Below are 24672 nucleotides of genomic sequence, written 5' to 3' on the forward strand. Positions count from 1 at the left end.
TTCAGGTACAGCAGGGTCTGCTGGCTCCCCCCTGCCCTACCTCTCCCTCACTGCTTGGTGGACAAGCAAGGATCCTCCCCTCCCTCCCTCCCTCCCTCCCTCCTATCTCCCACAGCACAGCCCCCAGCCCCACAGATCCTAGGCATGTGGTATGCTAGCTAATGCCTAGAGGTGTCTCTGTGTGTGAGTGTCTCCAATTTCACTGGGACAAGCAGACAGAACAGTGACCACTTAGGGCTTTTTGGAGCTAATCAGGAGATCATCTGGTAAGCTGTTTAAGAGGAGTTTGACCTAATGGAGAGATGATATTGTTTTGCTGATAAGATGATAAACACTGTTATCAGTCCACTGCTGGCTTGCTTGCCTGTCTGCTGCAGAAAGTATGAAGAAGCAGGGAGAGGGAGATTGAAAAGCTCTGTATCATCAACAGGGCCACAGGTATAGACGGCTATACCCTGTACAGGAGAGATCGTGTGGAAAAAAGGGGTGGGGGATTAGCCCCCTATGTCCAGGAAAGCTACATGTCCCTGCAAGCTGACGTTGGCACCCATGGAGGATGGCTGGAGACCCTCTGGGTTAAAATACTTGGGGAACATGGCACAGGGGACACAATAGTAGGAGTCTACTACACAGCTCCAAATCAGGAACAAGAGCTTGACCAGAAATTCACCAGGGAACTGGCTGAGGCTGCACACTCTTGGTGAATGGGTGCCATGGGAGACTTCAACTACCCAGACATCTCATGGGAAGAGGACTTGGCCAAATCTGAACAATCACAAAGCTTCCTCATGTGCGTGGACAAGCTCTACTTGACTCAAGAAGTCTGTGGACCGACAAGAGGTAAAGTGTTGCTGGACCTGGTACTGACCAAAGGGGATGATCTAGTCAGTGACCTAAGAATTGAAGGAAAGCTGGGAGATAGTGACCGCCAGCGGATCACTTTTACTATCCATCGCAAAGCTGGCAAGTCAGTCAGCAATGCAGAAATCCTCAACTTTAGGAAAGCTGACTTTGACAAGCTCAGGAGGCTTGTTGTTGAGTCCCTAAGGGGCCATAACTTGACAGGGAGGAGAGTCCAAGATGAGTGGTTGCTCCTTAAGGGAGCAATCCTGAAAGCACAAGGGATGTTCATCCCATCTCGGAAGAAAGGTAGCAAAAGGGCACAGCAACCCCCTTGGCTCAGCAGGGAACTTGTGGACCTCCAACATCTAAAAAGAGAGGCTTATAAAGGATGGGAGACCTGAATCACCACAAAGGAGGAGTATTCTGAACTGGTCAATACCTATAGAGAGCGAACCAGGAAAGCCAAGGCTGCAACCAAACTCCAGCTGGCTACACGTATCAAGAAGAATAAAAAGTCCTTTTTCAGATATGTGGGGAGTCAGAAAAAAACCAAGGGTGACATTGGACCCCTGCTAAACTGAGTGGAACAATTGGCAACTGACACCCAAGAAAAAGCCAACCTGCTTAATGGGTACTTTGCATCGGTTTTTCAGCAGCCCAAAGGGACTGCCCTGCCTAACATGATGTGGGATGGCCAGGGTGAGGGTGAATTTATACTCAGCATTGGTGTAGACCATGTAAAGGGATACCTTGAGAGGCTGGACACCTTCAAGTCACCTGGTTCTGACAGCTTGCACCCCAGAGTACTTAAGGAGCTGTCAGGCATCATAGCCCAGCCACTGCCAAGGATCTTTGAGAACTCATGGCCCTCAGGTGAAGTATCTGAAAATTGGAAGAAGGCCAATGTGGTGCCTAGCTTCAAAAAAAAGGAAAGTAGATCTGGGTGTCAGGTAGCCACCAGGTATGGGCACGTACCCTTATGCCCTGATGACATCCACCTGCCCTCTTGGAATGGCTACAACTTTTGTTCGGTCTAGGTGGGGTCTTATGCTGTCTCTCTTCCCGCCTGCCATGACTTTGATGTTGAAGAAATGTTATTGAAAGGGAGGTGATGACTACCCACCTCCACCTCAACCAACCGCTGGTGCTTGCCCCAGTGCCTGAAACCCTGGGAAAGGATGGGGAAAATAATCAGCCAGAGGCAATTCTTTCTTTCTTTCTTTTCTTTTGTTCCTTTCTTTTATTATATATATTTTTTCTGGGTTTTTTTTCTTTCCCTTTTTAGTCCGACTGCTGCTGAACCAAGTCCCAAGACACTTGCTGAACCAAGTCCCAAGACACTTGGGTTCCCGTCATTCCACAGGTGTGGCGGTGGCTTCCTCACAGGCTTGGGTTTTCCCCGCATTCCTCAACACATTGGGGAGTCTGCTGTTATCTTCTGCTAATTGCTGCCCTGCTGGACTTAATTGGTGGCGTCCGACCCCTTAACAAGCAGGGGAAATCCTTGCCACTGCTAGGCAGCGTACACTGGGGAGGGTTTGGTGTTCCCCGTCACACTCTCCCTGGCCTGTACCAGCTTTGCATCCCCGGGTCCCACGGCGGAGCCACTGGGGCAGCAGATCCTTCTTCCCTCCACCTGGGAGTTGTCTGTTTCCTTTTAAAATCTTCATTTTGCCGCGGCTGTCTCAGGCTCAAATGAACAGCCTGCAGCAATGGATCCGCGCCTCCCTGGAACTGGAGCGGAGCAAGAAAAGAAAAAAAACTCAGGCAAACCACAACAAAAAAACAGAGTCAACGGCTCAGGAGCACCCTCCTCTTCACCCGTTTTTAGCAGGGTTCATCGGCCTCTTTGGGGCCCGATCAGATGCTTACCCATCCCTCGTCATACTCTCCTGGTGTCTTTCACACTCAGGCTTCCTTCTCGTCATCTCCTTGCATCCTCGCTCCTCCCCACTTTGACTCTGCCCCTGGCCCCTGTATATTGCCCCGGTGGCAGATGGGCACCCATCCACCTCACCTGCCAAGGTGGTAAAGCTGGGCTGGGGTGAACCAGGAGCTCCCACCACAGCATGGAAGTCTTGCTTCAGTGAGGTCTTTGTTCCTGCTTGGTAAGGCATCCTGGGTGAGTGTCTTCCAGCCCCTTACACTGGAGAACTACAAGCCAATCAGCTTGACCTCAATCCCTAGAAAGATTTTGGAAAAAATTATTAAAGAGACCATTCTAGACAAGCTGGCTGATGGCAATATCCTGAGGGATAGCCAGCATGGGTTTCTTGTGGGTAGGTCTTGCCTGACCAATCTCATTTCCTCTTAGGCCAGGTGACATATCACCTGGACAAGGGAGAAGAGATTGATATAATATATCTGGACCTTTAAAAAGCCTTGATCTGGTGTCCCATGATGGAAAAATTGGCCAATTGCGGCCTCAGCTACACCACAGTCCAATGGCTGGGGAATTGGCTCCAAGGTCAGACCCAGAGAGTGGTAGTTGACAGAAGTGAATCATCATGGTGCTCTGTGTCCAGTGGTGTCCCCTAAGGCTCCGTCCTCAGACCTCTACTCTTTAACATCTTCATTAAATGATGTGGACACTGGTGTCAGAAGTGGACTGGCCAAGTTCGCCGATGACACCAAACTTTGGGGTAGAGCAGAGCTTTCCAAACTTTTCATGTTGGTGACACACTTTTTAGACATGCATCATTTTGCGACACAGTAATTCAGTTCCGGGGGAGGGGCCAAGGGAAGCAGACGCGAGTAAGGGAGCTCCGCGGTGCCCTTCCACAAAATTTTCTGCATTTCGCGCGACACACCTACACACTGCCACCGACACACTAATGTGTCGCGGCACACAGTTTGGAAAGCTCTGGGGTAGACCATCCACACCTGAGGATAGGCTGGTGATCCAGGCTGACCTTGATAGGCTTAGAAAGTAGGCGGATAAAAACCTGATGACATTCAATATGGAACTGGACCCCGGTGCATCCCGCTTCAAAATAGATGTCATGATGGGTGTTTCAGGGCACCCTAGCCTTATGGGCTATGCGTGGCTCCAACCACCCCTTTACTATGCCCTAAGCCTCACAGATGGTACTGATGTTGTCTGATCTGGGCCTTGTTGTAATTTGGCTCCCTTGTCCTCCCTGGGCTCTCCGCAGCCCTGTCTTGCTCTGTGCCTCACTGGTGCTGGGGCTCTCCGCAGCCCTGCAAAGTGCTGTGCCCTCTCTGGTACTGGGGTCTGTGCACCCCAAATGCCACGCCCTCTCTGGCATTGGGGTCCCCATTCTGCCTTGGGCCCCCAATGAGGCCTCCCCCTTCCCCTAATAGCCTCACCCAAACCACCAGTCTTATACAACAGCAAACAAAACACAAGCCCCTGGGGTATAACATAAATTCAAGCCACCCGGCTATAACATCATTCAAGCCACACCAGGTGTGCTCCATCCCCCACCAGTATCAGAAGCTGTACCTACAATCAGGCCTCTCCCCTTTGCTTGCTCCAGGAGAGCTCCTTCCCCCTTGGCTGCTGGCAGGAAACTGCCTTCCTGGCCTCAGCCCTGGGGTTTATACATGAGCCAGGCCCTGTACCTTTCGGTCAGCTGACCGCTGGCAGGTATGGGCCACTAGCTCACTCTGGCTGCCCTGATAACCAGCAGCCGGCTTCCAACTCACTGCTAGGGCTCTTCCCCTAGCAGTTTCAGCTCTTTAAGGGAGCAGGGCACCCTAGTGCCCTGTGGCACTCCACCTCGGGGAAAAAAACCCACATCATGCTTTTAGGCTTGGCAGTGCTACACTTGCTAGTACCATGGTCAAAAGGGACTTGCGGGTCATGATTGACCACAAAATGAACATAAACCACCAATGCAATGTCGCAGCTGGTAAAGCAAAAAAAACTCTGGCTTGCATCCATAGATACTTCTCAAGCAAATCTCAGGATGTCATCCTCCTGCTGTACCCAGTCTTGATGAGGCCACAGCTGGAGTACTACATCCAGTTTGGGGCTCCACAATTCAAGAAGGATGTGGAGAAGCTTGAGAGAGTCCAGAGGAGAGCCACGTGCATGATCAGAAGGCAAGAGAACAGGCCTTATGAAGATAGGCTAAGAGACATGGGACTCTTCAGCCTGGAAAAGCACAGGCTCAGGGGTGACCTGTTAGCAGCCTATAAGTATATAAGGGGTGTGCATCAAGATCTGGGGGAATGCCTATTCACCAGAGCACCCCAAGGGATGACAAGATCCAATGGTCATAAACTCCTTCAAGACTGTTTTAGGCTGGACATAAGGAAAAACTTCTTTACTATCTGTGCCCCCAAGGCCTGGAATAGATTCCCTCCAGAGGTGGTGCAAGAACCAACTCTGGACTCTTTTAAGAAATGTTTGGACGTTTATCTTGCTGGGATCCTTTGACCCTAGCTGACTTCCTGCCCCATGGGCAGGGGGCTGGACTCAATGATCTTCCAAGGTCCCTTCCAGGCCTCATGTCTATGAAATCTATGAACAGATGTATGCACTACACACACACCCCCTTCCCTCAGAGTGCTAGTAGGGGTCTGGCAATACTCCCACCCCTTGAGCAGCCAGTGGGGAAAAACCTGGGATGGTGCAGGCAGACCTCCCTAATCATAGCATCCTGCCAGGGCCTGGCCACATTTCCCTAAGCTCAGCCCTGTGGAAGGGAAGGGAGGGCTGCTCTAGCACCCCCCCAGCTTCTAGCCTGACCACTGCAGGCATGTGCCTGAATTTCCTCAGTCCAGATAAAATGTCTGTCCAGTTACAAACCAGTTCAGCCTAGCCAGGTTAGACTAACATGCAAGAGTTGAATCAGGCTCAGGCTTTTTGAATATCTGTCCCTAGCCCATATGCCCAAAAGCCCATAAAGGGATGAGTGTGGCCTGGGTTCAAATTCTTTATCCTGAACTAAATTTATGTCTCCCATAAGAAAGCCATGACCTCTATGCCATATTCTGCAACAGACTCCTCTTAATCTCAGCTATTGAAGCTCTGCCAATTCATATAAAATACTTGATTATTGAACCAGGGAGAAATTAAATTGGAGGGGGGGTGCAGGGAATAAGAGAGGAAGAGAGAGAGATGCTATAACTTGGCAATTAACATCTCTAATCTAGGTGAGCTGGGTTCCAATTCCTACTCTCTTGAATATTCAAGTACTTGATACAACATCTAAGACTCCTTGGGTACATCTACATGTGCAAATGCTGCATGGCGGGTTTACACTAGAATAAATTACTCTAGAGTGAACCCACCCCTGGCAGGTGTCTACACATGTGGGGATCCAGGACCAGATTTGCTGTTCCTGGCAGCAGTCTAGTTCTACCCCCTCCATCCCTGCACCAGCCCCCTGTGCAGCCAGGGGGACCTCTAGCTCCCTCTGGGTGCTACCCCAGGTGCTGGCAGGGAACATGGGGTCAGGAGACAGCTATCTCTTGGTGGAGGCTGAGACATTGCTCCCTGCCCCTGGGAGCTGCCTGCTGCAGGATGGGTTCCACCACCGGATCCCAGGGAGGGACAATGTCCCCCTGCCCTGGCAGCATGGAGCTCCTTGTCATGGTTCCCCAATCAGGGGAAGGGGCTTGGAAAGAGCTTCAGGGGAGGGACAGTTCCCAGTCCCCTGCCCCAATCTGCTGATGGAGCAGCTAGCAATGAGCTCCTGGCTCAGCAGGCAATCCCTGGTTTTTCAGTGGAAGAGTTTCTGGCCAGCTCTGGGCTGCATGAGGAAGTCAGCACATGCAGCCTGGAGGTAGCTGGGGGCTGTCCCATTGTCCCAGGCAGGGGTATGTCCTGATCAAACAATTGAGGCATAGGGCTTGGAAGGAGCTGCAGGAGAGGGGCAGGTCCCAGGCCCCAGCCCTGATCCGCTGCTAGCTGCTCTACCAATGGATCGGGGCAGGGGGCTGGGAGCTGACCCTCCCCTGCAGCTCTTTCCAAGCCCCATGCCTTGATCGCCCAGGTCATTGGGGCAGGTCAGGAAGTGGAAGGCATGGGTGACCACTGTGACATTGCAGAGGTCACCCATGTAAAGGACTTTGGTGCCTCCCTGCTGGTAAGATGTGCAGATCTTGCTGCTGGCCCAGTGTAGCAGGTACAGCCACTTCTTCAGCAACCACCTCCGATCATTGTCTGCCTTCTTGATGGGGGTCTTGGGGACTACCAAACCTCTCAGAATGAACAAGATATGGGGATGAAGAAAGTGTTTACCCATCTATCTTTTGCTAGGGGACCAGCAGGGATAAGTCCAGTTTGTGGGCGTCCTGCACAATCCCACTGATGGTCTCTTCTGACATCTGCTTTGCCCAGTGATCAGTGGACATTCCCAGGTGGAGATAGCTCTCACCATCCTTCAGGCACCTCATCTGCTTGCCCTGGATGGTGATGGTGGAGTCCAGAATGTTGCTTTTCTTCCTGCAGTTGATGTTCAGAGTGGCACATTTGAAGGCATTGAAGCAGAGCCCCATCCACTTGGCCACCTTAGACCTCATGTCTAGCATCCTTTCCAGTTGCTCAGGGTCTCTGGTGATGAGGATGAGGTTGTCAGCATAGGCCAGGATGATCAGTTTTGCATCCATAGAGGCTGAGCCCTCTGTGGCCTATTGCCACTGCACTGTTCTATGGCCAGGTTGAAAATACTTGATCTTAACCAAAAGGCTGAGAAGCAATTGACTGGGTCACCTGAACCACATGCTTGTTAATGTCTCAACATAGGTTGGTCAGGTATGACCTTCCTTTAATAAAGGCTTGATGATTTGTCCTCAGCAAGTCCTGTTCATCCATGTATTAAAAATACGTTTTTATTATTATTGTTACTACCAATTTACTAGGAACAGAATTTATACTCACTGGCCTGTAGTTCCCTGGGTCTCCTCTGGAGCCGTTTAGAAAGATAGGAGTTATACTGGTAAAATATATCCTTCCAGGCAGTTATCAAGATTTTTCAAAGCAGTTCTAATTGGCAGTTAAATTTTGGAACATAGTGATAGATCTATTCTGTCTCTGTTATCTAAAGTATTACTATAGTATCTGAGAACATGACAATGTGTAATTCTCATTGCAGTGTTTAATTCTCATATTCCTGTAAAATAATTACCAGATAAACTGAGAAAAGGAAGGAATTTAAGGAAAAGGGATTAATTCACTAAAATAACGTAGAAAAAACACTCTTTATCTGGGCTGACAACCTAATATATAAACACCTCTAAATTAATGGTAGAAGGTTAAAAAACTAGACCAAAAAATCTTATCTCAGTTTCACAGTAGAGCAAATCAGAACACTACATTGGAATACCTGATACTTTTGGAGGGATTTTGAAACGTGGATATAACATCTGCTGAGAATTTTACAATCAAGGCCCATCTATTCTTTTTGCAGATTAACAAGAAATATGTTATCAAGAAATGTACATTCTCATAGTCATTTGTGCATTACCTCTTATGAAAAGGATCTTGTAGATCTTATACTATTACAGTAATAACCCAAAACACAGTAGAATTTTAACAGAAGAGTTAACATTTACTAAAAAAAAAAAATACCTCATTGTACATTAACTTACCAGCTTTTAAAAGTACAGCAGTTAGTCTTCCATGCTTAAAACTATCATTACTTCTTAAAGCGTTATAATAAAAATGGCTTCTCCAGAGGTAAAAATAGCCTTGGAGGTGAGAAAATTTAATTTTTTGGAGGATGTTTGTTTCTTTACAAATTTTATTTATAAAAATGAGGAGTGGAACCTGGTCTTAGATAACTGGAATTTGTTAATGATTAGAGCTAAGTATCTCTTCTCTCAGGTTTAGCTTAGAAGGAAAGGGTCAAGGTTTTGTTACAGCTAAGTAATTAGTTAACCTATTCTCAGGATTTTCTCCAGTATAGATCTAATTAACTCCTTTTGCCTCTGTTAAGCTGCTTGAAGTTAAAGAGGAACCAGTGTGAACTTTTTACCTAAATCAAGGTAAAAGGTGTTAACCTACCTCAACAAAATGTCAAAGAAGGGTCAAGTAGGCAACACAAGTAACTATGGTCAGTTTGCCCAGTGTAAATCAACTTTCATTGTATGACAAATCAATTACATCTCTTGATGTCTATGAAAAAATCAGCATGAAAATATCCTTTTCTCTATGGTAGATACTTTGCAAAGTACAATTTATTTTAAAGCATTAAGAAAACAACTATGTTTAAAATCACCAAGTCAAATTTCTAATATTCTATTTGAGGGCTTTTTCAGTTGTAAATCAATTCTGTAAATTAACTTGTGAACTGTTTATGGTATTTCAGTTCTAAAATAGTAGAAGTTTGTCAGAATGAATACTTTAGAATTTGAAAATTTAACAAAGATAATAACACTGTACACTGCTGTAAAACAGCTAACTTGATTTTGCATTCCAGCCAAACAGATAAACTGTACTCTGATTAATTTGTTAGGAGATTCACACCCTTTAATTACACACTGTTCTGTGAAACAAACCTTTGAATTGGTTATTTGCATTTTGTCTTGAGACTCAGAATTCCTCAGAGAAGGATATTTCTGTGGAATATGAAGATGAAACAGCAACCTTGAAACTGATGTCCTGCAATAAATTTGATTTTAAAGCACTAGTAAAATGCAGCTATGTGTTCAAACCTTATAACAGCATTACGGTTCTTCTGTTCAAGGGTGAAGAGATGGTTTTTACAGGAGGCCTGAGATCTCTTCTTCCCCTTGCAGTAAGAAATCTAATTCGATTCAACAAACTTAATACCAGCAATACTTCTGGAATGGCTGAGGGTAAGTGAACATTACATCTGTTAAGTAGATGGGCCCCATTATTTAGATAATAAGACAAATCTCGGATTTTGTGGGAAGCAGGTGTTAGATTTTAAAAAGCATCTAAGTATGAGAAGCAAAAGTCCTATTGAAAATCTAGAATACTTTTGCTTATCAGTCATTTGGATGTTTTTAAAAATCATACTCAAGGTATCTAAAATTATGTTTCTAAATCATTTGGGTACTTTAAAAATCCTACCCTACTGTCTAAAGGTAGGCTTCTGAATTCATATTTAGGCACTTAAATAAATGGCCTTGATTTAAAAAATGCTGAGCATCCAGCAGCTACCAGTGATGTCAGAAAGAGAGTTAATGGGTGCTGAACACCTAGAAAAACTTTACTCCAAATTCAGCCCTCCTGTATACATGCATTATGATATAGATTTTTTTCCCCCAAGGGCTCCTGCCTCATTTAGTACATAGGATACATTTGCTTTGGGGAGACATCAGGATTTGAGTGAAGGAGAAAATTAGTTGTAGAACCCTGCTTCATTTGGTCCAAAAGTTGCAAGGGTGCATAGTGAGCAATGGAGAAGATTTCAGGAAAAAAAAGAACAGTCTCATCAATGGTCATTAAGGCTATCCAGCCTACCTGTATTATAGGGTGTACCAGCACATTTTTCTGTAACTTTTCATAAATTGTCACTATTGTAGAACCTGGATACTTTTCAGGGTTATGTTTCTAATCCCCTGCAAAGATGAGATCAAGGCCCCTGCGGTGAGGGAGGGAGTAGGGCAGGAGCAGGGGCCACGGTGGGTCATGCAGAGGCATGGTGGGGAGGTAGCAGTGGGCTGCCCACTGTGGGCTGGAGCTCTGAGCCCTGCTGCCTTACCCTGGGAGCTCAGCCGCATGACCCCAGTGTGCCTCCTGCCACCGGGCGGGCAGAGAATGTGCCACGTGGCCAGCGCGCCCCTTGTCCCTGCCCACCCAACGGGTGGCAATGGCATTGTGCGACTGAGCTCCTGGGGCAAGGCAGCAGGGCCTAGAGCCCCAGACCATGCCCCTATGCCTCCTTCTCCCCCACCCTTCATCCCTTTCCCTCCATTTACCAGATTAGAAAATCCAGAGATCTGAGGTTTGGATCAGGAGATCAAGAGTCGGAGTTTTTGTGACTGAAATCCCATGTCTTGCAATGGTTTCACAACAGTTGGCATTACTGATACCCTCTGAAGTAAAAGCTTCAGCACACAGCTGATCAGTTTATCCTTAATTTGTTAACCTACTGTGACTTCAGTGGGTTGTGGACTACCCAGGTACAAATAATCTGGTTTCTACTGTAGTTGTGTACCCCTCATTTTCTGGGTAGCCAACTCAAGATCTGGATTCTATTTTACAAAAGTGCTAAGTGCTCACAGCCGCAACTGAAGTTACAGGAGCTGCGCTCTGAATATATAAAGTCCTTCAGAATATTAAGTACTTTGATATTTGGGCACCCAGAATTAGTGAACATATTTGATTTTAATACCTAAAGGCTGTGCCCAGACATGTGTGGACGTTTGATTCCCTGGGGACAACTGGTGGCAGTACACCTTGCGCCACTGCTAGTTGTCCCTGGGGAACGCCTGTGCCACGTGTGTGCTGGCTTGTGTCAAGTTACCCCTGGTGGGGTAGGGGAGGCTGGGTCCAATACTGGGATGGATATCCAGGGGTAAAAAAAAACCCTCCATGTTGCTCCTTTGCAGCATGGAGAACAACAGAACTAGTGGCACGGCCGCGTTCATCTGAATGCAGCCTGAGAGTCCTGTTTTACAGGAGATTATGGTAATCTCTCACCTTGTGGGTTATTGTCAAAATAAATAAATTAAATTTTGTGAAGTATTCTGATGCTGTAATAATGAGCACCATAGAAAAGTCTACATATAACTTAGTAATCCTATATTCAAAGCAATTTTCAATAGCATGTAGTAAATAAGGAGAGGGACACACACTGAATAGTGAAGATAAGGCTAAATGTGGAATAGATGCTCATTCAGTGAACATCACCTATTTTGTGCACTGGGTTACAGAGAAGCCTTGCAGAAAAAAAAAATGTGGTAATATAATTAAAGACTACTTTGCATAGCATGCCCAAATACAGACCAGCCTAATTCTGGCATTTTCTACATTTTGAGTTCTTCACTGTCAAATTGAATGTTTTTTTATTTTTTTCTATTTTCTTTTATATATATTTATTAATAAAAGGGTTAAATACGTTATATGCTATTTTGTTTAATAAAGTTCTAGTCAGGGTTTAGTTACATGTATGCTTTTATCTGTAAAACATACACCACATAAAGCAAAACAAAACAAAAATAAATAAAGCTAACAAAACAGCACTGCACAGCATACTAAGGATGAAATTTTGACCAAACTGAAGTCCAAGGAGACTTATGGGCCAGGTGCTGCCAAAGTTTATGCATGTGCTCAAATTTACTATCATAAGTAGTTCAATGGTCAGTCTTTGCAGGATATGAGGGGAAGGGATTTTGAACCAAAACATGAGAGAATCTTAGATAGGCAGCAAGTAGTTCCTTAATTTGGATTTTAGTGAGGAAACTGATTCATATGCCTTGCAACAAATATCATGCAGATCATTAATATGAAAAAGTGGTCAAGACTTAACTTGATTTACTTTTCACTAATGCCACTTTACACCACTCCAGCTGTAGAAAAGAAAATGAATGAAGATTTACCAGAGCTGTGTTTCAAGGCTTTAATGTAACTGGGTGCATCTACATGTGCTATTAATGCGCAGCAATAAACTCCGGGGCAGTTTGAGCAGATTTATTGCTCTCTAGCGCACTGTTTGAATGTGCGTCTGGAAGCAATTAACTCTGGAGCAATAAGCTCCAGAGTTTATTCATGCACAGCATATGGAGCTGGGTCAGAGCAGTCCTGGCTGGAAGGTCGGCCTGCCAGCCGGGGCTCTTCCCCTCAGCTCAATGTGCTGTGGAGGAGCTGACTGAGGTGCAAGGGAGCTTCAGCATGGGGCTTGCTGGCAGGCAGCCCCCGCACTAAAGCACTTTCATGCCCCAGTCAGCCCCTCCAGTGTCTATACATGTGCTGCTGGCAAAGTTTTTCTCCTCAGCAGGATAGTATTTGTATTTACAAGTACTATCCTGCTGCAAAGTAAATTAGTTTACTCCAGCCTAATAAGGGTACACATGTAGATGCCAAGACATTTACTGTGCAGATAATTAGTCTATATGCAGTAAATGCCTTGTATAGATGCACTCACTGAGAATAAAAGGCCAGGGTTGCTTTTTTGTGTGATATCTTTTATTGGACCAACTGTATAAGTTGTGAGAGACTTTCTATGCAACTGGTTCAATAAAAGTTACCATAAAAACCCTTTCCTCTCAGATTTCTTGCACTGTCATGGCTATAACACTGCAAACCTACCACTGAGGATGAGTTCTTTCTATTTTTAGGGCTCATCTGAGATAATTACATAGTTTGAATCTTGACATTATAGTTGTCTTTTCCTTTGGCATGAACTAACCACTAAGTTGATCAATATGCATAAAAATATTTAATGCTATTTAATTACAATTTGCTCTAAATATATTTTTAAAATATATGTATTAATATATCTGTTTTATCTTCAAAGAGCATGTTTTTTCCTACCTATGAAAAAATATTTAGTTTAAATATAAATTGTGTTTGGGCTTTTAACCATGAACATACATATAACCCTGTTATTCGGAGATTTTGAAATGTACATAATTGGAAATGTCTCAGAATTCCTTAAAGACTCTTATATTTATAAATGGTGTACTGACATGCCCAAGTCCTTCTTGTCATTCTACAAAACAGGAGTAGAAAGGCTTCTAAAACTTGTCTTGAGAGAGAGCAACCAAATAATACACCAAATTAATGTGTGAGTTGGTTAGCTCACCCAATTTTGCTAGCATTTCACCTACCTGAAGGGTACATCTGCATTTTGTTTCTGTCATCTAAGAATTTGTTTGATCTGGAAAGGAAAAATACTTATCCTTTAAATATATTTTAGCTTAAAAAATACTGAGGATGGGTCACAAGAAGATGGATTAAGTTGTCTTAAGTACAAGACATTTAAATAGCATATTCTAAATTTATAGTAGGTTTATACAGTCTCTGGATACAGTATGTCAGATGATGTGATTAGTGTTTTAAGCCATATGTGGACATTTTCATGACTGCTGAATGAAAGCTGAATTAAAACAGATTTATGCATTCTGAAATATTTTCAGTGAAACAGGAAGTGCCAGTGGATTGCATGGTGGGTGACGAGGGACTATTTTAAATTTAGTATTATATTTAGTAATAAATTTAGCACATTTACTTACTAATAAAATATGTCTATTTCGTACCTGTATTTAGTAATAAAATGTATTTCTGTGCTGAGTGCTCCCTGGAGTCTGGCTTGTGGGGAAGTTCAGTACATAAATATATGCTTACTTCATTTTTCACTATTGCTTTGCTTTTCTTTAAGGTCAGAATAAATAAAACCTTAAACCTGTCCTCTGTCAGTTTAGAACAAGCCTATGATATTAAGTTATTTTGTATTTTATTCTTTAAAAACTGATATTTTATGTCAGATATTTCAATAGAATTGGTGCAACTTGGATACAATACTATAATAATTTAAGGAAAATATGATATGTCATCTGGTCTTTTACTTACAGATCTATAACATAATAAGAACTTATCTCAAGACAATACAATATATGACTGTGCTAATAACATGGTTAAGAATTCTTAATCTGTATGTTATTTACAGCACAGATCAAATTAGATCCCTTGACTGCATCCCTATTTTTGGTCATTAGTATTTACATATAAAAAAATAAACTCATCTGCTTAATATAGAATAGCTATTTAAAGTTGAATGTCTACTTAAATTTCTATACCTGGTACTTAGCTTAAATTGTATCTGCCTCTTTCCCAGGCCTGAAGGAGGACATTTTGTGCTCAAAAGCTTGTCTAACATCTCTCCCAAGTAAACAGTTGGTTTAATGAAAGATATTACCCAGCAAATCTTGCTTCCTCATGTCTAACAGGCAAAATGTAACTCTTGGACTACAACTTCTTGTGCTAAATTGCAACCCAAATATGTTTTCTTTACCAGGAAACACCCTCCTGTTTTTGAAAAAAAGAGCCGTATACCAAAAATATAGGCAGTTATTTACTCATTAGATGTGCCTTGTATCACAGTTTTGTCAGCCCTAGAAAAATGCTGAATATACAAGATACTTTACAGTGTTTTTATGCCAACATTTACATCAAATAAGATGTTTCATAGCATTGTGATTTGCCACGCTGTTTCAGCAAATAGTCCCATTGTAAACTTCAAGTTTCCTCATAAAATAGCTAATTAGAGAAAATCTATCAACCCTGGTCTAAAATATGAAATGTGAATGCTAAGTATTTCAAAAACTGAAATGACTACAATGGGCACTGTCTATTGCGGGTATATCTAGGAGTGAATTTGAGCAACCCTTTGGGAAAAAAATGAAATTTTATTTAAGTTTAGTAGTCTACCTCATAGTTAAAAATAAATAACAAAAGGGGATTTTTTGGGAAAGAAAAAATCCCTAGGTAAGATCCATATAGAAATAATACTGTAAAACATATACAAATTGAATTTATAACTGATAATTCTTTTTTATAATATTTTAGGCTATAAACAGGCAAATGTTGTAATCTTGCATAAATCCCTTGCTGACAACTTTGAAAAGTTTTGCCATGCAAATAATGGGCCTCTGCCACTGTTATACAGAAGCAAGCCTGGTGACTGGAAATGCCCTTCGCTGAGCAGCAATTCCGATATTAGGTAGGTGTGGACATGACTCTCTCATGAACTGTCACAAGATCTAAGTGAAAGCTAGGATTAATTGGACAATAACATTTTCTAGAGTACAGGCCATCCACAGAATTGTATACAGTAAGCTTTATTTCTTCTCGGTTGCAGCAGTCAATCGACTACATTGGCATAATAGACTTAACATTTTGCCAGTTTGACAAAATGATCCTTACCATAATGTCAATGTTTCACTGACAGCAAAAAAGAAGTTTTGTTTAGTTGCAAAGATCTTCCAGTAGATCAAAGATCCCTCAGCTGAGAGTCAGCTGACAGTATTCCTCACCCCTCTTCCTAATTTTATTCAATACCAGCACTAACATGGTGACTGTATGTTACTTGGAATAGTCTGGAAATTAGAAGGACTTCTGAAGCAAGTGGTCAAAGCCGGAGACAGAACTTAAAAACAGTGTCTCCTAAACATTTTATTAAGCAAAATGGGGTATTTCTAGGGCTTTCACCTGTTCACAGCAAAAAGTGCATTTTGCTTCATCATATGTACCCGGTTTCTGGCTTTCTGTAGCAAATGTGTGAAACACACAGACTTTTCTATTCTTGTGACCTAGACTGGCACCAAAAAGGAAAACAAAATGGACAGAACAGGAAAAATCATGCACTTTAATGTTTCATTAATGTTGATTAACCAGCTTTTCTTCTTATAATATTCCATCCTACTTAAAGTCTGGGACGCTGTGAAACTGATAGACTGTTCCTTTATGCCATTTAGAACTGATTGCCTGCAATACAGAGTATACGAGTATGGACTTTGTACTGGAACTCTGACAAGTTTGAAGGAGTATTCTGACCAGCTTAAAGACATGGTGACTTTCTACTTAGGCTGCAGCTTCTCATTTGAAAAGGCAGTCCAGAAACTTGGTGTTCCTGTAAGGAATATTGAGCAGAAAAGTAATGTAAGCATGTATAAGGTAAGAAAGTCATTAAGTTACATCTAGGTTCAGGCAATTGTATTAACACGTTTTTCTGTAAAAATTTGCAGTGATGACCATGTCCAATAAATACAATGTTAATGATTAAGAAACCATCTTTGCATGCTTTTTGCAGACCACTCAAAAAGTGTAGCTCTACTAGGCAATGATTTGCATCTACACATACGATTAATGCTAATGAATGCTTATTGCTTTGGAGTTTTTTCGCTCCCAGGCATGCCATTTGAATGTATACCCAGGAGCAAAAAACTCTGGAGCATATTGCTCCAGAGTTTATTCATGTGCAGCATGTGGAGGAGTCTGGTCAGAGCAGCCTGGGCTGTCAGGATGCTTGGCGGAGGTTAGCCTGCCAGCCCAGGGCTGCTCCAGCCAGGCTCCATGTGCTATGGAGTGGCTGGCTGGCGTATGCAGGTGCTTCAGTGCAGGGGCTACCTGGTGGCTAGCCCCTCACTGAACCACCCTCATGCTCTAGCCTGCTGGGACAGCATCTACCCATGCACTGTTGCACACAAAAAAGCTCTGCAGCAGGGTACTACTTATAAATACAAGCACTACCCTGCTACAGAGTTTATTAGTTTCATGTGCCCTAATAAGGGCTCACATGTAGACTCTAAGACATTTAGTGTGCAGTTAATTAGTCAACTGTACAGTAAACATCTCGTGTAGATGTGCTCACTGAGTTTTTCTCAATGAAGAGAAAAAATATCACTCATATTGAGACCCTGTGTGAAACTTTAGCTTGAAGGAAAAACATGCAGTGATTTGTAAAGCAGGATTACTTTCTAGAATTAGCAAAACATCTTTATTGCAGTACTGTCAACATGGTAATAATATAAAATTAACATAGACCTTTGTGTGGCACCTGTCTCCTTAATTATATTTCTATACTTTATAACTGAAATCTAATGACGTTTAAATATTTCCCATACAGATAATATAATTGATTTACCATTTCTTGAGTGCCATTTTATCTAGACTTGTTTTTCTGAATAGGAATGACTCATCAACATCCTGATAGTCAGGACTGTAACATTCCTTCAGGTCAATCTGTGGCTTCTCTTTTGGATCACAAAAGTCAATGGCCCTATGAAACTTGTGTATTCCTACTATGATAATATGAGATTACTAGTATTGGGCACCTGGCATCAGTAGGTTTGACCCCTGCACTTCATAGGATTTTGGCTGGATTATAGTTTCCTTTTATTCTAGCATGCAAGAATGGTTTGGGCCCATCAGTCTGTGCCTGTGTGCTTTCATTAACCTTCTGTAAGAAATAGCACTAGGGCTACTATAGAAAGTCTATCTGAAATATATGTTCTTGCCAAATTGTATACTGTAAGTACTGAATATGGATTTAAATTTTAAAATGATTCAGAATGTTTCAGTATGATGCATCTTGCTAATAAGAATTACAGAGTAGATTGTTTGGTTTCTGCACTAATGATTGTTGTGAAAAACTGATTATTTTAATTGGACGAAAGATAGAAAATTCACAAGAGCATTTAAATTATATCACAAATAGTACAGTAGATTCCTTTTATTTACATGGCCGTTTTCTCTTAACAAAATTATGCAAATAAGTGGACTATGCCAGTAAACAGAAGGGAGAGGGGAGATACACCAGAAGCAGGTATTATAATTCCTGATCCTAGGGGTGCTTGTACACATGATGAAAATTGGTCATTTTTGCAGTTTGAGTCACTCTGTACACATATGGCGGGGGGGGGGTTACAATTTAAATGAGTTGTTACATTGCAAACTAAACCACATTAGCTTATAGTTTGGTTTGCAATGTAGATATTTGTAATGTGGAGCCTTTTAACAGCTCCCCCTTCTCTCCCCCCCCCCCACCATAGGAAAGATGGGCTGAAGGCAGAAGTGGTGAGGAGCCCGATCCTTTTTTTTTGCCTATAAAGCCTGCCCGCATCTCCGGCGGCCAGTGAGCAAGCTGCCAGCAGGATGAGTGGCTCCTGAGCTGTGGAGTGCCCCTAGTTCTTCCTTACACGGTGGCAGCGCCCCTTGGGACCACCCGGGTGGGCTGCTAGTGAGTGGGTGCTGCCTCAGCTCAGGCTTGGATTGGGCCAGGTGCTGCCTCTGAGTTGGGGCAGCACCTGCATGAACGACATGTGCCCCCGGCAGCTGGGGGGGCACGGTGGCGACAGGAGCACAGCGGTGGCAGAGGGAGCGCAGTGGTGTTAAGTGGAGACGCTGCCAATGCTGTCAGCAGTGGGGGGAGAGGGGTGGCGAGCACTGACCAGGGGTCGGCAACCACCTGCAGACACTGCTGGCAGCATTGGCGGCGGCCAGCGGCAATTGCTGACCACCCGCAGACGTCACCAGTGGTCTCAGCAGCAGGGGTGGCAAGCAGCAACTGCCCACAGGTGCTGCCAACGCTGCCAGTGGTGTCTGCAGGTGGTCACCGACCCCTGGTCAGCGCTCACTACCCCCTGCCGCCCTGCCATTGCTGACAGCACTGGTAGCATCTACAGGAGCTCCCTGCTTACTACTGCTGTGCTCCATCTGCCACTGCCATGCTCCTGTCACCGCCGTGCCCCCCCAGCCGCCGGGGGAGCACCACCACCGTGGTGGAAAGGCCCAGGGCCCCCTGCAGCTCAGGGGCTGCATGGCCCAGTGGTAGCTTGTGCAGCAAGGGGCCTGATCCTTTTTTTTTCCTTGTGGAGCCTGCTCACCTCTCCCACAGCCAAGGGGTGAGCTTCTAGCAGGCTTTGAGTGGTGGGGGGCCTTGGTCCTTCCCTCCATGGTCGAAGTGCCCCCCAGGGCTGCCCAAGCGAGTGGCTAGTGGGTGAGTGCTGCCCCGGTTCAGAGGTAGCACCTGGCCCAATCCAACTGTTCCCTGATCCTGAGCTGGGGCAGAACACACCCACTAGCAACTCACTTGGGCAGTCCTGGGGGGTGCTGCTGCCACTGAAAGAAGGATCGGGGCCCCCCACAGCTCAGGGGCCACTCAGCCTGCCGGCAGCTTGCCATCATACTGCAGGAGATCATAGAATCATAGAAGTAGGGTCGGAAGGGACCTTGTAGATCTTCAAGTCCGACCCCCTGCCTGGGCAGGAGAGAAACTGGGCTCAAGTGACCCTAGCCATGTAGGCATCGAGCCGCTTCTTAAAGACCCCCAGAGTAGGAGCCAGCACCACTTCCCTTGGAAGTTGGTTCCAGATCCTAGCCGCCCTAACTGTGAAGTAGTTCCTATGGATGTCTAATCTGAACCTACTCTCCAACAACTTGTGGCCGTTATTTCTTGTTATCCCGGGGGGCGCTGGGGGAAACAAGGTCTCCCCCAAACCCTTCTGGTCCCCCCTAGTGAGTTTATAGATGGTCACAAGGTCCCCCCTCAGCCTTCTCTTGTGAAGGCTGAACAGGTTCAGGTCCCGTAGCCTCTCATTGTAGGGTCTGCCCTGCTGTCCCCCGATCATGCGGGTGGCCCTCCTCTGGACCCTCTCAATGTTGTCCACATCCCTCTTGAAGTGGGGCACCCAGAACTGGACTCAGTACTCCAGCTGTGGCCTGACCAGTGTCACGTAGAGGGGGAGGATCACCTCCTTGGCCCTACTTGAGATGCACCGTGACCTCGCATTGTCGGCCCATGTTCATCTTGGAGTCAATGATGACTCCAAGATCCCTTTCTGCCTCTGTGCTCTCAAGAAGGGAGTTTCCCATCTTATAAGTGTGCTGCCGGTTACTACTGCCCAAGTGCAGCACCCTGCACTTGTCCGTATTGAAACGCATCCTGTTTTTGTCAGCCCACCCTTGCAACTTATCCAGGTCTTTCTGCAGTCTTTCCCTCCCTGCTAGCGTGCCCACCTCACCCCATATTTTGGTATCATCAACGAATTTGAACAGGTTGCTTTTCACCCCATCGTCCAAATCGCTGGTAAAGAAATTGAACAGCGCGGGCCCAAGGACCGAGCCCTGGGGGACTCCGCTGCCCACTTCCCCCCAGGTCAAATATGACCCGTCCACCACCACCCTCTGAGTATGACCCTTCAGCCAATTAGCAATCCATCTGACCATGTAGGCATCGATGCCACATCTTTTTTAACGAGATGTGGGCAGGCTCTGAAAAAAGAAAAAAAAAGAATTGTGCTCCTTGCTGCAACAGTGATTTAAGCCCCTACATTGAAATGGTGCAATTATTTAATTATTGCAATTAAAAACACACCATATCAGTTTAGGGGACTAAATCCCCATCACCTGTGCAAGTGCCCTAAGATAGCATTTCAAGTTGTTTCACATATTTTTTGGTCAGCTTAGACTTCCTAGAAATATATTGAAAATTATAGCTGTTCAATTGTACAATAGTTCAATTGATAATTGCTGTTCAATTGTATCTTAGGCCCCATTGTACCCTTTAATTTGACCATGTGCCTATGGTCAAATTAAGAAAGAAAATCTCACATGCGAAAATTTAATTCTGTTTCTCTTAGATGTGCCATTGAATGAGTATTCTAATATGGAAGCTAATGGCAGTTAAAGACAGGAAACACACAAACTATACCTCTAGGTGAAATGTGCTTATTAATTTAATACAACAAAATTCACCATATTACAAAAATGTTTCACAATTTGAAACATTTATGATATGAGAGGCAAGGATTTCTTAGGGTGATATCTTTTACTGGACCAACTATATAGTTGAGATACAGTTAGACAAGTTTTTGAATGCAAGACATTATATAAATTCTGTTGTGAGTAGAAATCTGTCTCTGTCCACGATGCACTCTTTACGTTATTCAACTGAGCAATATTTGGGTGCTTTGGGGTTCCCCCCCCCCCCCCCCCCTTTTTTTTTTTGCTTATTCAATAAACTGAAATATACTCAAAGCCAAAATGCAAATAAGCAGGAAGAAAATTAACTGAACATCTAGGACACATTTTGTCTTATGAGGAATTATGCAAACAATTGAAATATGTGACTATGGTAAAGTGGCATATATTGTAGTAGTTTTTTAACTGAAAATTAGTCTTCATGCAGCTTCTTGCTAACATCCTGGGTCCTTTTTACATTTTATCAGACAGATGTACCTTGCCTCAGTGTTGCTACTTTTTGCTGCAATTTAGTGGTCACAATGAGACCCATTCCTGAAGACAAATTAGAAGCAGTTGTGCTAGCAACTTATCCATTGAAGGAGTCGCATGGAGCGCCAGTTCACATTGGTGATGCTGGTCAGTGTACTTTCCATTTATTTAATACTATGTCTGTGTTGCTTACATCTAAGGGGAAAATGATAGAAAATGGAGGGATAATACATTCTTCTTAAATGAAAAAAACAAACTCTGACCTTTAGGTAGGTAGGTAAGCACTGACTTGTTTTAACTGAAAATGGAAGTTTGAAGTGACTAAGCACAGAAAGTGTTGGATAAAGAAGTGAATGTCTGGTACAGGGGAAGTAGTGAAGTAATCTATTTGGTCTTGATAAAGGATTCAATTAACACTTGTAAATATTTATGTAATTTAGCTTATGTATAAACACTGTCCATCATTAGAAGGCTTCCAGAAAAGGGATATCAGTAAGTAGCAGCATGGGGAGCTATCTACCTGGATACCTATAGTGTTTCTAATGTTGGCACTGGATTTATGACCCAGATACCTTGATCTGGGCTGGCCCAAACCCTCAGACCAACCACAACTTTTCCATTCAATAATAGGCAAATATTATTGATACACAGTGATAGCACATAAGAATAATGCAAACAGTTCTATATCTACTAGTCCCAGGTTCACAGAGTCAAGGTACTTCTGGCAACAAGGTACATCTGGCAACACGAACATCACTCTTAGGTTCTTTCTTGAATGTCAGATGTCAGCAGCCTGGTGGTTGAAAGCTGACAAAGCTAGCTCCAAATTGCTGTTTAGAAAAGACCAAAAAATTATAAAGGGGCCATTAGATCTTACAAGAAATTGAAATAGTAATATGTATTGCCTACTTAAATTAATTCCAAGACAAGTGGAGGAATTGCAGAAACGCAAGTATCTGAAGAATGTGCACTCAGAGCAGAAGGAGCTGTGATCCAGAATAATACCCATAATGATTGAATCGAGCAAAGGAAAATTTAGCTGAAGGGCAGAACATTTTCATAGCAGTGAAATGTAATAGCATATGGAATAATCCACAATGAGAATGGCCTATTTCTTTAGCTCAAGAAAGTAGGCTGGACACAGTAATCTAGACTGTGGTGCAGAGAACATATTCAACTGGGAAATAAGAATAAGCTATCACACTTTATGAGTATAGGTCTTCAGTGAACTGATAGTTAAGCTATTATAAAAATGTTTCCTGGGAAGTTTAGTACTCAGAGAAGCCCGTGTCTTTTTGTTCCAGAAGCAATGTGTGCTGACACATGGATGATGAGTTTTTTTGTTTTTGTATGTGTTATGATAATAAAACAAGAAAAGGTAATTTAAGGAGTGCAGTACTAAGACAGGTATGGGGGCCATGCACACAAAAGGAAAACTATGGAATTTTGGATGTAGGTTGGGATGAAGGCTGAGGGGGGACCTGGTGGCCATCTATAAACTCACTAGGGGGTACTAGCAGAGTTTGGGAGAGACCCTGTTACTCCTAGCACCCCCCGGGGTAACAAGGAATAACGGTCACAAATTGTTAGAGAGTAGGTTTAGTCTAGCCATCCAAAGGCACTACTTCACAGTCAGGGCAGCTAGGATCTGGAACCAACTTCCAAGGGAAGTGGTGATGGCTCCTACACTGGAGGGCTTTAAGAGGAGGCTTGACATCTACCTGGCTGGGGTCATTTGAGCCCGGTTTTCTCTCCTGCCCAGGGCAGGGGGTCAGACTTGATGATCTACAAGGTTCCTTCTGACCCTACTTCTATGAATCTATGAACTAGAATGTAATGTGGTTTTACTATTTACTAATCATAGGCTTATTAGGAATCCAAGACTTTTCCAACCCAGACTATGGAGATCCAGTACAGCCTCATCCTGGGGATGTTCCAGTGTTTTGGGCCTGTGGAGTAACAGGAATGGAAGCAATCAGCAACTGCAGTATGTAGTGTATATAATAGGATTTTTAGATTGAAGTTCATTTTTACGTAGTTTTCATTACACATTTCTAATTAGCGTGATGTGGTTATTGGGTTTCATTTCCATTGCCCTGCTTTATGCTAGTTAGAAAACGTTGGATAAAACTATTTCCACTTTAGTGGAACTATATTTTATTACTGAAAAATGTTTTGTGTGTGAAATAGAAGCGTTAGTATTAATGCCAGAGCATCAGACATTCAGTTTTAGCATTTAACACCAGAAGTTTAGATTGCTTAGTTTGAAACCTCATTTCTTTTAATGTTATTTTTTCATTATAGCAATTCAAAATCAAGTAAAATATTTGAGTCAAAACAAATGTTTTGATTGATCTAAAAAATATCAGAATTTATTTTATGAAGAATTTCATAATTTTAAGTTTTTGTTCCAAATTGGAATGAAAAGAAATGTTGAAACTTTGACATCTTCACAATACAGAATTTTTTTCTGCAGTGCCACCTTATAAATTTATAGCACTGCAAAATGAATGCACAATGAATGCTTCCAAATCAAAATGGCTGTATTAGTCACTAATCTAAATGACTATATTGTGCAAGATAACAAAGAATAAGATCCAGCATCTTTTTAGGGTCATTCAAAAAATGAGCTCAGTAACATAGCCTGGTACTGTGCTTACAGTTGTGGGCTATGTTTTACAAATTTTTTCCAACTGAAAATATCTAAAACTTGAATAACACAGGTACCAAATTCTAATGGACTTAATTGGGAAGTCAAAGTGCTCAGTGCCTCTGTCAGGCCCTAGGCTACTCAAGTTGGATACCAAAACATAGAGACACTTTTGAAAATGTAAAACCAGCTATTATTCATATTCATTTTCATGTAGATGTTTCTTAAATGCAAAATGCATTATCTGATCCATAATTACACGGTTCTTTTCCCAAGACCAATACCTGCTGCAATGCTAGTAAGAAAACAACTATCTTATGTTGGCTGAACAAAAAGAGCTGTTGTTTTGTACCAATATAAACAATTTTATATATAAATTTTACTTTTTATTAGTTGCCTTTATACCCTTAATAGGATTGTAGGATCCTATGAAAGTAGGGCTGGAAGGGACCTTAGGAAGTAAACTAGTCCTGTCACCTGCTCAAGGCAAGATCATACCTGACTAGGGGTGCACCAATAAAGATTTTTTGGGCCAATATGAATGGCTATTAACGAGCCATAT

At 43.3% G+C, this 24672-nt stretch overlaps 1 protein-coding gene and 1 long non-coding RNA gene across 5 annotated transcripts in view; one reads left to right on the top strand and one right to left on the bottom strand.

The window, feature by feature from the left end:
- The window catches only part of DGLUCY (D-glutamate cyclase), a 104753-nt gene that overhangs the window by 36498 nt on the left and 43583 nt on the right, over positions 1-24672 (top strand). For 2 of the 4 annotated variants that reach the window (XM_025191260.1, XM_006035090.2), the window contains exons 1-6: positions 8445-8512; positions 9504-9615; positions 15296-15449; positions 16204-16402; positions 21457-21607; positions 23325-23447. In XM_025191260.1, coding sequence (XP_025047045.1) covers positions 8480-8512; positions 9504-9615; positions 15296-15449; positions 16204-16402; positions 21457-21607; positions 23325-23447 — 772 coding nt within the window. In that variant the 5' untranslated portion in view covers positions 8445-8479. Of the gene's footprint in view, positions 1-8444; positions 8513-8778; positions 8803-9503; positions 9616-15295; positions 15450-16203; positions 16403-21456; positions 21608-23324; positions 23448-24672 lie in introns of those variants that run through there. The other 2 variants (XM_025191263.1, XM_025191262.1) reach the window with 2 other exon arrangements.
- Positions 2199-8523, bottom strand: LOC112547909. The gene is made up of 3 exons (XR_003091690.1): positions 8407-8523; positions 2861-3026; positions 2199-2577 (listed from the first exon to the last, which is right to left on the bottom strand). It is a non-coding gene; the product is annotated as an uncharacterized LOC112547909 (long non-coding RNA).

This window comes from Alligator sinensis, unplaced genomic scaffold, assembly GCF_000455745.1.
Source record: "Alligator sinensis unplaced genomic scaffold, ASM45574v1 scaffold608_1, whole genome shotgun sequence".
In the NCBI taxonomy this organism is placed as follows: Eukaryota; Metazoa; Chordata; order Crocodylia; family Alligatoridae; genus Alligator; species Alligator sinensis.